Source organism: Canis aureus, chromosome 10 (assembly GCF_053574225.1).
Source record: "Canis aureus isolate CA01 chromosome 10, VMU_Caureus_v.1.0, whole genome shotgun sequence".
NCBI classification, from domain to species: Eukaryota; Metazoa; Chordata; class Mammalia; order Carnivora; family Canidae; genus Canis; species Canis aureus.
In genome coordinates, this window is record NC_135620.1 from 42,402,263 (window position 1) to 42,416,912 (window position 14,650).

The 14,650-nt window shown below is 51.6% G+C and overlaps 4 protein-coding genes and 1 long non-coding RNA gene across 5 annotated transcripts in view; 1 reads left to right on the top strand and 4 right to left on the bottom strand.

The window, feature by feature from the left end:
• Window positions 1-14,650, top strand: part of LOC144322277 (uncharacterized) — a 192,224-nt gene that overhangs the window by 109,357 nt on the left and 68,217 nt on the right. The window lies entirely within an intron of this gene.
• Window positions 36-599, bottom strand: LOC144321695 (interferon alpha-1/2). The gene has a single exon (XM_077910975.1). The coding sequence runs from the start codon at window positions 597-599 to the stop codon at window positions 36-38; it is 564 nt and encodes a 187-aa protein (XP_077767101.1).
• LOC144321696 (interferon alpha-1/2) lies at window positions 3,712-4,275 on the bottom strand. Its single transcript, XM_077910976.1, has one exon. It carries the CDS (start codon window positions 4,273-4,275, stop codon window positions 3,712-3,714), a length of 564 nt encoding a protein of 187 aa, XP_077767102.1.
• Window positions 7,378-7,941, bottom strand: LOC144321697 (interferon alpha-1/2). Its single transcript, XM_077910977.1, has one exon. It carries the CDS (start codon window positions 7,939-7,941, stop codon window positions 7,378-7,380), a length of 564 nt encoding a protein of 187 aa, XP_077767103.1.
• Window positions 11,051-11,614, bottom strand: LOC144321698 (interferon alpha-1/2). The gene has a single exon (XM_077910978.1). The coding sequence runs from the start codon at window positions 11,612-11,614 to the stop codon at window positions 11,051-11,053; it is 564 nt and encodes a 187-aa protein (XP_077767104.1).

Here is a 14,650-nt window from a genome sequence, read left to right on the forward strand (position 1 = left end):
AGGGAATGTCATTTCCGTGCGGACCCGGGCGGGTCTCATTTCCTCCTCCTGATTCTTTCTTGCAAGATTGTCGAGGAGAAGAAGGATCTCCCGATTTCTGCTCGGACCATCTCCCAGGCACACGGGCTGTGGTTCCTGTCTTGCAGGTAGAGGGAGATCCTTTGGAAGTAGGTCCTCAGGGTGGAGTCCTCATGCATGAGGGGGGTCTCGGCCAGCCCCGCCTCCTGCAGGGGACAGGCCTCCAGGTCATCCAGCTGCTCAGAGAGCCCCGAGCACAGTTCCTCCAGGAGAGTCATGTTCCAAGGAGCAGAGGACGTGTCCGGGCAGAAGAGGTGGAAGACCTTCTGGGTCATCACGTGGACCACAGAGAGGGCCTGCGCCTCCTGGAGCCGCTGGCCATCAAACAGCTCCTTGGGGAAGGCAAAGTCATTGGTGTAGTGGTCACAAGAGCCGGCGGAGAGTCTCCTCATCTGTCCCAGGAGCGTCAGGACCCTCCAGTTGCGCAGGCCGTGGGTGTCGGGCAGGTGGCAAGCCAGACAGCACAGGGAGTGGCAGCTGAGCAGCACCAGGGCCACCGAGAAGGAGCAGGGCAGGGCCATCGGGGATCCTGCAGGGGCTGTGGGCCTGGCTGCGCTGGGCAAGTGTGGGAACCGCGGCTTCAGCTTCTCTGAGCATCTTCCCTCGTGTGTGGGGCTTAAGTAGGCATCAGACGCGTTTTCCATTTCTGAACGTCTCCCTCACTTTCTACTTCTCTTTTTGCTTTCCTTTATGATGCACTTTCGACTGGCTCTAGAGCACTGTTTCCCAACTACATGGGCGTGCTTGTCATGACTGCCCTTGCCTCCAGAGTCTTCTGGATTGGCTTTTCACGCATCATCCAGAAAAGTTCGGAACCCGGATGCGCTGTCTCTAGAGTACAGTGTATGTCCCATGCTCCTATCTGAACTTTGGACATACACAACCCCGTGTCGCTTCACCCTTCTCATGTGAAGGCGACGCAGGGTTAAGGATGTCTAACGCTGGTAAACATGAAGGCCAATTGTTAGGCTTCCGACGTGGAATGGGATGGCCAACGTTGAAGAGGGACCTATCGAGTACTGATAGGTACATGATTTCTGATACGGAAAGCACATATGCAGGTGAACCATGTCTACAAAGACAAGAGAATGAACGCAGAGTCTCTCCCAATTTAGAACGATGCCGAACTGCTGATCGGAATCGAAGAGTTGAATTACTTCCTTGACATGTGTTTCTGCAGTAAGGCCATTTCATGTTGCCTCGGCTGACAAAGTGATCTCTTGCCTCACCTGCGACTCCGTACTCATCAAGGTGTTTTCAAAACTCCTTTTTTTCTGTTTCGCACTGCGTCCAGTTACTGATGCGTTGACTGACTTTCGTAAAGTCAAACGATCATGCAGAATCTCTTTGTTCTGAAATGCTGAAAGCCCACATCACCTCCAGGCTCACACAGAAGCCACATCCACAAAGCGCCAAAGGCAGCTCCCGAGTCAGCCAAGGCCACCTCTCCCAGTGACTTTGAGATCCAGGAACGGATGGAGAGAAAGTCCTCTGCTCACAGGGGCCTGTCATTCCTAGGTGTGTCGCCCTCCTCGGCACACATTTCAGGGCTCTTCCACTAATTCAACGGCCATGCTTCTTGTGTGGTACTCAAGAAAGCCCAAGGAGAGACAACAAACAGGAAGCAAGAAGCTTTGGCTGGGGCCCTCCCAGACTGAGCTTTGGAGAGCCTACAGACCACTGGACTATCTAAGACTAGTTCACAGAGCTCAGAATCTTGGAAGCCTTGTCACAGGGATTCCCTCAGGTGGCTGAAGGTTCATTTCCAGGGACACTATGCAGATACAGACAATGGAGGTGGGAGAAGTCTCTCTACTTCGTATTTTTTTTCTGCGCAGCTAACTACTCGTAAAAGATATCTTGATTTTTAGAGAAAGAGAGAGAGAGAGAGAGAGAGAGAGTGAAAGCAATATAGAGAGCAGCGTGAGCAGGGGAGGAGAGGGAGTAGCAGACACCTACCTGAGAAGGAGCCCGATGACAGGCTCCATCCAAGGACCCTGGGACTGGCGATCCAGCCAAAGACAGATGCCTCATGGAACGAGCCACCCACGTGCCCCAGGGACAAGGAATCCTCTGCAGTCTCTGCGCTTGTGGGGAGCGTGGTGTGGGGTTCCATGCAACCGCCCTGAGATGAGGATCTCAGCTGAAACCAAGATCTGGCTGTTTAGCCGACCTTGCCAACCACATTGCCTACCTCGCTGCTCTTTGGAACACTGTATTTTCCAGAGGGGGAGAGAGACAGCGAGAGCGAGAGCGAGAGAGAGCGAGAGAGAGCGAGAGAGAAAAGCTGAGGAAATTGGCTTTTTACACTCTCTGAATCCGTTCCTCCTAGAAAACCTGTTTTTACCTCGGGAGATGAATCACACAGCAGGGGCAACCTGATGCACACAACACAAGCCAGGTGTCCAGGCCTGGTCACTATCTCAGTGCATTGCTGGCTGTAGGGGGCAGTCTTCTGCTGTAGAGCATCGGACAGACCACCGAGTCCAATCCTCCCGCTTTGTCTTTGCTTGTTCCTACAGCCACTGTCCCCTGCTTGTAACGGGGACGTGCCCTCCGGTCCATAATGGTCTGTCATGAGGAGCAAAAGAAGACAACAAGGCCTCTCGGAGGAGAGTTTCCAAAAAGGAGGGAGCCCCCACAGACTCTGGGCTTCAGTGAGTGGCTTGCCCGTAGAAGTCACATGGCCACACTGGATCCACAAGGGAATCCATCTGGAGACCACTTCTCCTTTGGGACTCTGTTCCCTTGGCAGCGCTTCCATTGCTAGGCTTCAAGGGAACGGACCGGCTTGTAACTGGCAGACCCCACTAGGCATTTTCTTAAGGATATTGGCACTGGGACATCCACCAGTCTAATAGGGAAGGTATTATCTAGTGCTGCTTGATTATATTTCCGGATATGCCTGCTTCCTTTTCTGCCTACAGAGTTCCTATGTCCCTTCTTCTTGTTGTTGTACCGTGTGCTATGACTGCCATCACTTCACTCTGCTGGTTGTTTGGAGGTTTGTTTTTTCTCGACAGAACTCAGAGATACAGGGTAGGAGATGGGATCGGTCGTGTGCACCCTCAGCCTGACAGGCACATACGCACTGGCATCGAGGAGGACTATGGTTTGACTTCTCATGAGAGTAACAGAATCCTGAGGAGAAGAGTCATACGATCCACTCTTTCATCAGATTCTCTTCTGATTCCCTCCGTCTCGAAAGAAACCACAAATGCAAGAATGCTTGCAGAGAACGGTTTAATGAACAAAAGAATAAAAAACTTAATAAATAGAAAGCATCCCCACTCCCCCTGAATCACAGAGTGACGGTACACCTACTAGTATACAAAGAGAACCCAGTTGAGCCATAAATACAAATAAATAAATAAATAAATAATAAATAAATAAATAAATAAATAAATAAATAAACGAATGAGTAGTAAGTAGAGAGATGGGCAAGGTTATGTGAAAGTAAGCGGTGTTTGTCGACTTGACTTGATGGTGCTGCCCCGTCCTGAACACGTTGGACACCCGATTGCCTTCGTGTCACCGTGACGGCAGGCGTGAGCTTCTCTGAGGCGGCAGGACACGTGCAAGTGTGCTCTGATCAGTCAGGGAATGTCATTTCCGTGCGGACCCGGGCGGGTCTCATTTCCTCCTCCTGATTCTTTCTTGCAAGATTGTCGAGGAGAAGAAGGATCTCCCGATTTCTGCTCGGACCATCTCCCAGGCACACGGGCTGTGGTTCCTGTCTTGCAGGTAGAGGGAGATCCTTTGGAAGTAGGTCCTCAGGGTGGAGTCCTCATGCATGAGGGGGGTCTCGGCCAGCCCCGCCTCCTGCAGGGGACAGGCCTCCAGGTCATCCAGCTGCTCAGAGAGCCCCGAGCACAGTTCCTCCAGGAGAGTCATGTTCCAAGGAGCAGAGGACGTGTCCGGGCAGAAGAGGTGGAAGACCTTCTGGGTCATCACGTGGACCACAGAGAGGGCCTGCGCCTCCTGGAGCCGCTGGCCATCAAACAGCTCCTTGGGGAAGGCAAAGTCATTGGTGTAGTGGTCACAAGAGCCGGCGGAGAGTCTCCTCATCTGTCCCAGGAGCGTCAGGACCCTCCAGTTGCGCAGGCCGTGGGTGTCGGGCAGGTGGCAAGCCAGACAGCACAGGGAGTGGCAGCTGAGCAGCACCAGGGCCACCGAGAAGGAGCAGGGCAGGGCCATCGGGGATCCTGCAGGGGCTGTGGGCCTGGCTGCGCTGGGCAAGTGTGGGAACCGCGGCTTCAGCTTCTCTGAGCATCTTCCCTCGTGTGTGGGGCTTAAGTAGGCATCAGACGCGTTTTCCATTTCTGAACGTCTCCCTCACTTTCTACTTCTCTTTTTGCTTTCCTTTATGATGCACTTTCGACTGGCTCTAGAGCACTGTTTCCCAACTACATGGGCGTGCTTGTCATGACTGCCCTTGCCTCCAGAGTCTTCTGGATTGGCTTTTCACGCATCATCCAGAAAAGTTCGGAACCCGGATGCGCTGTCTCTAGAGTACAGTGTATGTCCCATGCTCCTATCTGAACTTTGGACATACACAACCCCGTGTCGCTTCACCCTTCTCATGTGAAGGCGACGCAGGGTTAAGGATGTCTAACGCTGGTAAACATGAAGGCCAATTGTTAGGCTTCCGACGTGGAATGGGATGGCCAACGTTGAAGAGGGACCTATCGAGTACTGATAGGTACATGATTTCTGATACGGAAAGCACATATGCAGGTGAACCATGTCTACAAAGACAAGAGAATGAACGCAGAGTCTCTCCCAATTTAGAACGATGCCGAACTGCTGATCGGAATCGAAGAGTTGAATTACTTCCTTGACATGTGTTTCTGCAGTAAGGCCATTTCATGTTGCCTCGGCTGACAAAGTGATCTCTTGCCTCACCTGCGACTCCGTACTCATCAAGGTGTTTTCAAAACTCCTTTTTTTCTGTTTCGCACTGCGTCCAGTTACTGATGCGTTGACTGACTTTCGTAAAGTCAAACGATCATGCAGAATCTCTTTGTTCTGAAATGCTGAAAGCCCACATCACCTCCAGGCTCACACAGAAGCCACATCCACAAAGCGCCAAAGGCAGCTCCCGAGTCAGCCAAGGCCACCTCTCCCAGTGACTTTGAGATCCAGGAACGGATGGAGAGAAAGTCCTCTGCTCACAGGGGCCTGTCATTCCTAGGTGTGTCGCCCTCCTCGGCACACATTTCAGGGCTCTTCCACTAATTCAACGGCCATGCTTCTTGTGTGGTACTCAAGAAAGCCCAAGGAGAGACAACAAACAGGAAGCAAGAAGCTTTGGCTGGGGCCCTCCCAGACTGAGCTTTGGAGAGCCTACAGACCACTGGACTATCTAAGACTAGTTCACAGAGCTCAGAATCTTGGAAGCCTTGTCACAGGGATTCCCTCAGGTGGCTGAAGGTTCATTTCCAGGGACACTATGCAGATACAGACCATGGAGGTGGGAGAAGTCTCTCTACTTCGTATTTTTTTCTGCGCAGCTAACTACTCGTAAAAGATATCTTGATTTTTAGAGAAAGAGAGAGAGAGAGAGAGAGAGAGTGAAAGCAATATAGAGAGCAGCGTGAGCAGGGGAGGAGAGGGAGTAGCAGACACCTACCTGAGAAGGAGCCCGATGACAGGCTCCATCCAAGGACCCTGGGACTGGCGATCCAGCCAAAGACAGATGCCTCATGGAACGAGCCACCCACGTGCCCCAGGGACAAGGAATCCTCTGCAGTCTCTGCGCTTGTGGGGAGCGTGGTGTGGGGTTCCATGCAACCGCCCTGAGATGAGGATCTCAGCTGAAACCAAGATCTGGCTGTTTAGCCGACCTTGCCAACCACATTGCCTACCTCGCTGCTCTTTGGAACACTGTATTTTCCAGAGGGGGAGAGAGACAGCGAGAGCGAGAGCGAGAGAGAGCGAGAGAGAGCGAGAGAGAAAAGCTGAGGAAATTGGCTTTTTACACTCTCTGAATCCGTTCCTCCTAGAAAACCTGTTTTTACCTCGGGAGATGAATCACACAGCAGGGGCAACCTGATGCACACAACACAAGCCAGGTGTCCAGGCCTGGTCACTATCTCAGTGCATTGCTGGCTGTAGGGGGCAGTCTTCTGCTGTAGAGCATCGGACAGACCACCGAGTCCAATCCTCCCGCTTTGTCTTTGCTTGTTCCTACAGCCACTGTCCCCTGCTTGTAACGGGGACGTGCCCTCCGGTCCATAATGGTCTGTCATCAGGAGCAAAAGAAGACAACAAGGCCTCTCGGAGGAGAGTTTCCAAAAAGGAGGGAGCCCCCACAGACTCTGGGCTTCAGTGAGTGGCTTGCCCGTAGAAGTCACATGGCCACACAGGATCCACAAGGGAATCCATCTGGAGACCACTTCTCCTTTGGGACTCTGTTCCCTTGGCAGCGCTTCCATTGCTAGGCTTCAAGGGAACGGACCGGCTTGTAACTGGCAGACCCCACTAGGCATTTTCTTAAGGATATTGGCACTGGGACATCCACCAGTCTAATAGGGAAGGTATTATCTAGTGCTGCTTGATTATATTTCCGGATATGCCTACTTCCTTTTCTGCCTACAGAGTTCCTATGTCCCTTCTTCTTGTTGTTGTACCGTGTGCTATGACTGCCATCACTTCAATCTGCTGGTTGTTTGGAGGTTTGTTTTTTCTCGACAGAACTCAGAGATACAGGGTAGGAGATGGGATCGGTCGTGTGCACCCTCAGCCTGACAGGCACATACGCACTGGCATCGAGGAGGACTATGGGTTGACTTCTCATGAGAGTAACAGAATCCTGAGGAGAAGAGTCATACGATCCACTCTTTCATCAGATTCTCTTCTGATTCCCTCCGTCTCGAAAGAAACCACAAATGCAAGAATGCTTGCAGAGAACGGTTTAATGAACAAAAGAATAAAAAACTTAATAAATAGAAAGCATCCCCACTCCCCCTGAATCACAGAGTGACGGTACACCTACTAGTATACAAAGAGAACCCAGTTGAGCCATAAATACAAATAAATAAATAAATAAATAAATAAATAAATAAATAAATAAATAAACGAATGAGTAGGAAGTAGAGAGATGGGCAAGGTTATGTGAAAGTAAGCGGTGTTTGTCGACTTGACTTGATGGTGCTGCCCCGTCCTGAACACGTTGGACACCCGATTGCCTTCGTGTCACCGTGACGGCAGGCGTGAGCTTCTCTGAGGCGGCAGGACACGTGCAAGTGTGCTCTGATCAGTCAGGGAATGTCATTTCCGTGCGGACCCGGGCGGGTCTCATTTCCTCCTCCTGATTCTTTCTTGCAAGATTGTCGAGGAGAAGAAGGATCTCCCGATTTCTGCTCGGACCATCTCCCAGGCACACGGGCTGTGGTTCCTGTCTTGCAGGTAGAGGGAGATCCTTTGGAAGTAGGTCCTCAGGGTGGAGTCCTCATGCATGAGGGGGGTCTCGGCCAGCCCCGCCTCCTGCAGGGGACAGGCCTCCAGGTCATCCAGCTGCTCAGAGAGCCCCGAGCACAGTTCCTCCAGGAGAGTCATGTTCCAAGGAGCAGAGGACGTGTCCGGGCAGAAGAGGTGGAAGACCTTCTGGGTCATCACGTGGACCACAGAGAGGGCCTGCGCCTCCTGGAGCCGCTGGCCATCAAACAGCTCCTTGGGGAAGGCAAAGTCATTGGTGTAGTGGTCACAAGAGCCGGCGGAGAGTCTCCTCATCTGTCCCAGGAGCGTCAGGACCCTCCAGTTGCGCAGGCCGTGGGTGTCGGGCAGGTGGCAAGCCAGACAGCACAGGGAGTGGCAGCTGAGCAGCACCAGGGCCACCGAGAAGGAGCAGGGCAGGGCCATCGGGGATCCTGCAGGGGCTGTGGGCCTGGCTGCGCTGGGCAAGTGTGGGAACCGCGGCTTCAGCTTCTCTGAGCATCTTCCCTCGTGTGTGGGGCTTAAGTAGGCATCAGACGCGTTTTCCATTTCTGAACGTCTCCCTCACTTTCTACTTCTCTTTTTGCTTTCCTTTATGATGCACTTTCGACTGGCTCTAGAGCACTGTTTCCCAACTACATGGGCGTGCTTGTCATGACTGCCCTTGCCTCCAGAGTCTTCTGGATTGGCTTTTCACGCATCATCCAGAAAAGTTCGGAACCCGGATGCGCTGTCTCTAGAGTACAGTGTATGTCCCATGCTCCTATCTGAACTTTGGACATACACAACCCCGTGTCGCTTCACCCTTCTCATGTGAAGGCGACGCAGGGTTAAGGATGTCTAACGCTGGTAAACATGAAGGCCAATTGTTAGGCTTCCGACGTGGAATGGGATGGCCAACGTTGAAGAGGGACCTATCGAGTACTGATAGGTACATGATTTCTGATACGGAAAGCACATATGCAGGTGAACCATGTCTACAAAGACAAGAGAATGAACGCAGAGTCTCTCCCAATTTAGAACGATGCCGAACTGCTGATCGGAATCGAAGAGTTGAATTACTTCCTTGACATGTGTTTCTGCAGTAAGGCCATTTCATGTTGCCTCGGCTGACAAAGTGATCTCTTGCCTCACCTGCGACTCCGTACTCATCAAGGTGTTTTCAAAACTCCTTTTTTTCTGTTTCGCACTGCGTCCAGTTACTGATGCGTTGACTGACTTTCGTAAAGTCAAACGATCATGCAGAATCTCTTTGTTCTGAAATGCTGAAAGCCCACATCACCTCCAGGCTCACACAGAAGCCACATCCACAAAGCGCCAAAGGCAGCTCCCGAGTCAGCCAAGGCCACCTCTCCCAGTGACTTTGAGATCCAGGAACGGATGGAGAGAAAGTCCTCTGCTCACAGGGGCCTGTCATTCCTAGGTGTGTCGCCCTCCTCGGCACACATTTCAGGGCTCTTCCACTAATTCAACGGCCATGCTTCTTGTGTGGTACTCAAGAAAGCCCAAGGAGAGACAACAAACAGGAAGCAAGAAGCTTTGGCTGGGGCCCTCCCAGACTGAGCTTTGGAGAGCCTACAGACCACTGGACTATCTAAGACTAGTTCACAGAGCTCAGAATCTTGGAAGCCTTGTCACAGGGATTCCCTCAGGTGGCTGAAGGTTCATTTCCAGGGACACTATGCAGATACAGACAATGGAGGTGGGAGAAGTCTCTCTACTTCGTATTTTTTTTCTGCGCAGCTAACTACTCGTAAAAGATATCTTGATTTTTAGAGAAAGAGAGAGAGAGAGAGAGAGAGAGAGTGAAAGCAATATAGAGAGCAGCGTGAGCAGGGGAGGAGAGGGAGTAGCAGACACCTACCTGAGAAGGAGCCCGATGACAGGCTCCATCCAAGGACCCTGGGACTGGCGATCCAGCCAAAGACAGATGCCTCATGGAACGAGCCACCCACGTGCCCCAGGGACAAGGAATCCTCTGCAGTCTCTGCGCTTGTGGGGAGCGTGGTGTGGGGTTCCATGCAACCGCCCTGAGATGAGGATCTCAGCTGAAACCAAGATCTGGCTGTTTAGCCGACCTTGCCAACCACATTGCCTACCTCGCTGCTCTTTGGAACACTGTATTTTCCAGAGGGGGAGAGAGACAGCGAGAGCGAGAGCGAGAGAGAGCGAGAGAGAGCGAGAGAGAAAAGCTGAGGAAATTGGCTTTTTACACTCTCTGAATCCGTTCCTCCTAGAAAACCTGTTTTTACCTCGGGAGATGAATCACACAGCAGGGGCAACCTGATGCACACAACACAAGCCAGGTGTCCAGGCCTGGTCACTATCTCAGTGCATTGCTGGCTGTAGGGGGCAGTCTTCTGCTGTAGAGCATCGGACAGACCACCGAGTCCAATCCTCCCGCTTTGTCTTTGCTTGTTCCTACAGCCACTGTCCCCTGCTTGTAACGGGGACGTGCCCTCCGGTCCATAATGGTCTGTCATGAGGAGCAAAAGAAGACAACAAGGCCTCTCGGAGGAGAGTTTCCAAAAAGGAGGGAGCCCCCACAGACTCTGGGCTTCAGTGAGTGGCTTGCCCGTAGAAGTCACATGGCCACACTGGATCCACAAGGGAATCCATCTGGAGACCACTTCTCCTTTGGGACTCTGTTCCCTTGGCAGCGCTTCCATTGCTAGGCTTCAAGGGAACGGACCGGCTTGTAACTGGCAGACCCCACTAGGCATTTTCTTAAGGATATTGGCACTGGGACATCCACCAGTCTAATAGGGAAGGTATTATCTAGTGCTGCTTGATTATATTTCCGGATATGCCTGCTTCCTTTTCTGCCTACAGAGTTCCTATGTCCCTTCTTCTTGTTGTTGTACCGTGTGCTATGACTGCCATCACTTCACTCTGCTGGTTGTTTGGAGGTTTGTTTTTTCTCGACAGAACTCAGAGATACAGGGTAGGAGATGGGATCGGTCGTGTGCACCCTCAGCCTGACAGGCACATACGCACTGGCATCGAGGAGGACTATGGGTTGACTTCTCATGAGAGTAACAGAATCCTGAGGAGAAGAGTCATACGATCCACTCTTTCATCAGATTCTCTTCTGATTCCCTCCATCTCGAAAGAAACCACAAATGCAAGAATGCTTGCAGAGAACGGTTTAATGAACAAAAGAATAAAAAACTTAATAAATAGAAAGCATCCCCACTCCCCCTGAATCACAGAGTGACGGTACACCTACTAGTATACAAAGAGAACCCAGTTGAGCCATAAATACAAATAAATAAATAAATAAATAAATAAATAAATAAATAAATAAATAAATAAACGAATGAGTAGGAAGTAGAGAGATGGGCAAGGTTATGTGAAAGTAAGCGGTGTTTGTCGACTTGACTTGATGGTGCTGCCCCGTCCTGAACACGTTGGACACCCGATTGCCTTCGTGTCACCGTGACGGCAGGCGTGAGCTTCTCTGAGGCGGCAGGACACGTGCAAGTGTGCTCTGATCAGTCAGGGAATGTCATTTCCGTGCGGACCCGGGCGGGTCTCATTTCCTCCTCCTGATTCTTTCTTGCAAGATTGTCGAGGAGAAGAAGGATCTCCCGATTTCTGCTCGGACCATCTCCCAGGCACACGGGCTGTGGTTCCTGTCTTGCAGGTAGAGGGAGATCCTTTGGAAGTAGGTCCTCAGGGTGGAGTCCTCATGCATGAGGGGGGTCTCGGCCAGCCCCGCCTCCTGCAGGGGACAGGCCTCCAGGTCATCCAGCTGCTCAGAGAGCCCCGAGCACAGTTCCTCCAGGAGAGTCATGTTCCAAGGAGCAGAGGACGTGTCCGGGCAGAAGAGGTGGAAGACCTTCTGGGTCATCACGTGGACCACAGAGAGGGCCTGCGCCTCCTGGAGCCGCTGGCCATCAAACAGCTCCTTGGGGAAGGCAAAGTCATTGGTGTAGTGGTCACAAGAGCCGGCGGAGAGTCTCCTCATCTGTCCCAGGAGCGTCAGGACCCTCCAGTTGCGCAGGCCGTGGGTGTCGGGCAGGTGGCAAGCCAGACAGCACAGGGAGTGGCAGCTGAGCAGCACCAGGGCCACCGAGAAGGAGCAGGGCAGGGCCATCGGGGATCCTGCAGGGGCTGTGGGCCTGGCTGCGCTGGGCAAGTGTGGGAACCGCGGCTTCAGCTTCTCTGAGCATCTTCCCTCGTGTGTGGGGCTTAAGTAGGCATCAGACGCGTTTTCCATTTCTGAACGTCTCCCTCACTTTCTACTTCTCTTTTTGCTTTCCTTTATGATGCACTTTCGACTGGCTCTAGAGCACTGTTTCCCAACTACATGGGCGTGCTTGTCATGACTGCCCTTGCCTCCAGAGTCTTCTGGATTGGCTTTTCACGCATCATCCAGAAAAGTTCGGAACCCGGATGCGCTGTCTCTAGAGTACAGTGTATGTCCCATGCTCCTATCTGAACTTTGGACATACACAACCCCGTGTCGCTTCACCCTTCTCATGTGAAGGCGACGCAGGGTTAAGGATGTCTAACGCTGGTAAACATGAAGGCCAATTGTTAGGCTTCCGACGTGGAATGGGATGGCCAACGTTGAAGAGGGACCTATCGAGTACTGATAGGTACATGATTTCTGATACGGAAAGCACATATGCAGGTGAACCATGTCTACAAAGACAAGAGAATGAACGCAGAGTCTCTCCCAATTTAGAACGATGCCGAACTGCTGATCGGAATCGAAGAGTTGAATTACTTCCTTGACATGTGTTTCTGCAGTAAGGCCATTTCATGTTGCCTCGGCTGACAAAGTGATCTCTTGCCTCACCTGCGACTCCGTACTCATCAAGGTGTTTTCAAAACTCCTTTTTTTCTGTTTCGCACTGCGTCCAGTTACTGATGCGTTGACTGACTTTCGTAAAGTCAAACGATCATGCAGAATCTCTTTGTTCTGAAATGCTGAAAGCCCACATCACCTCCAGGCTCACACAGAAGCCACATCCACAAAGCGCCAAAGGCAGCTCCCGAGTCAGCCAAGGCCACCTCTCCCAGTGACTTTGAGATCCAGGAACGGATGGAGAGAAAGTCCTCTGCTCACAGGGGCCTGTCATTCCTAGGTGTGTCGCCCTCCTCGGCACACATTTCAGGGCTCTTCCACTAATTCAACGGCCATGCTTCTTGTGTGGTACTCAAGAAAGCCCAAGGAGAGACAACAAACAGGAAGCAAGAAGCTTTGGCTGGGGCCCTCCCAGACTGAGCTTTGGAGAGCCTACAGACCACTGGACTATCTAAGACTAGTTCACAGAGCTCAGAATCTTGGAAGCCTTGTCACAGGGATTCCCTCAGGTGGCTGAAGGTTCATTTCCAGGGACACTATGCAGATACAGACCATGGAGGTGGGAGAAGTCTCTCTACTTCGTATTTTTTTCTGCGCAGCTAACTACTCGTAAAAGATATCTTGATTTTTAGAGAAAGAGAGAGAGAGAGAGAGAGAGAGTGAAAGCAATATAGAGAGCAGCGTGAGCAGGGGAGGAGAGGGAGTAGCAGACACCTACCTGAGAAGGAGCCCGATGACAGGCTCCATCCAAGGACCCTGGGACTGGCGATCCAGCCAAAGACAGATGCCTCATGGAACGAGCCACCCACGTGCCCCAGGGACAAGGAATCCTCTGCAGTCTCTGCGCTTGTGGGGAGCGTGGTGTGGGGTTCCATGCAACCGCCCTGAGATGAGGATCTCAGCTGAAACCAAGATCTGGCTGTTTAGCCGACCTTGCCAACCACATTGCCTACCTCGCTGCTCTTTGGAACACTGTATTTTCCAGAGGGGGAGAGAGACAGCGAGAGCGAGAGCGAGAGAGAGCGAGAGAGAGCGAGAGAGAAAAGCTGAGGAAATTGGCTTTTTACACTCTCTGAATCCGTTCCTCCTAGAAAACCTGTTTTTACCTCGGGAGATGAATCACACAGCAGGGGCAACCTGATGCACACAACACAAGCCAGGTGTCCAGGCCTGGTCACTATCTCAGTGCATTGCTGGCTGTAGGGGGCAGTCTTCTGCTGTAGAGCATCGGACAGACCACCGAGTCCAATCCTCCCGCTTTGTCTTTGCTTGTTCCTACAGCCACTGTCCCCTGCTTGTAACGGGGACGTGCCCTCCGGTCCATAATGGTCTGTCATCAGGAGCAAAAGAAGACAACAAGGCCTCTCGGAGGAGAGTTTCCAAAAAGGAGGGAGCCCCCACAGACTCTGGGCTTCAGTGAGTGGCTTGCCCGTAGAAGTCACATGGCCACACAGGATCCACAAGGGAATCCATCTGGAGACCACTTCTCCTTTGGGACTCTGTTCCCTTGGCAGCGCTTCCATTGCTAGGCTTCAAGGGAACGGACCGGCTTGTAACTGGCAGACCCCACTAGGCATTTTCTTAAGGATATTGGCACTGGGACATCCACCAGTCTAATAGGGAAGGTATTATCTAGTGCTGCTTGATTATATTTCCGGATATGCCTACTTCCTTTTCTGCCTACAGAGTTCCTATGTCCCTTCTTCTTGTTGTTGTACCGTGTGCTATGACTGCCATCACTTCAATCTGCTGGTTGTTTGGAGGTTTGTTTTTTCTCGACAGAACTCAGAGATACAGGGTAGGAGATGGGATCGGTCGTGTGCACCCTCAGCCTGACAGGCACATACGCACTGGCATCGAGGAGGACTATGGGTTGACTTCTCATGAGAGTAACAGAATCCTGAGGAGAAGAGTCATACGATCCACTCTTTCATCAGATTCTCTTCTGATTCCCTCCGTCTCGAAAGAAACCACAAATGCAAGAATGCTTGCAGAGAACGGTTTAATGAACAAAAGAATAAAAAACTTAATAAATAGAAAGCATCCCCACTCCCCCTGAATCACAGAGTGACGGTACACCTACTAGTATACAAAGAGAACCCAGTTGAGCCATAAATACAAATAAATAAATAAATAAATAAATAAATAAATAAATAAATAAATAAATAAATAAACGAATGAGTAGGAAGTAGAGAGATGGGCAAGGTTATGTGAAAGTAAGCGGTGTTTGTCGACTTGACTTGATGGTGCTGCCCCGTCCTGAACACGTTGGACACCCGATTGCCTTCGTGTCACCGTGACGGCAGGCGTGAGCTTCTC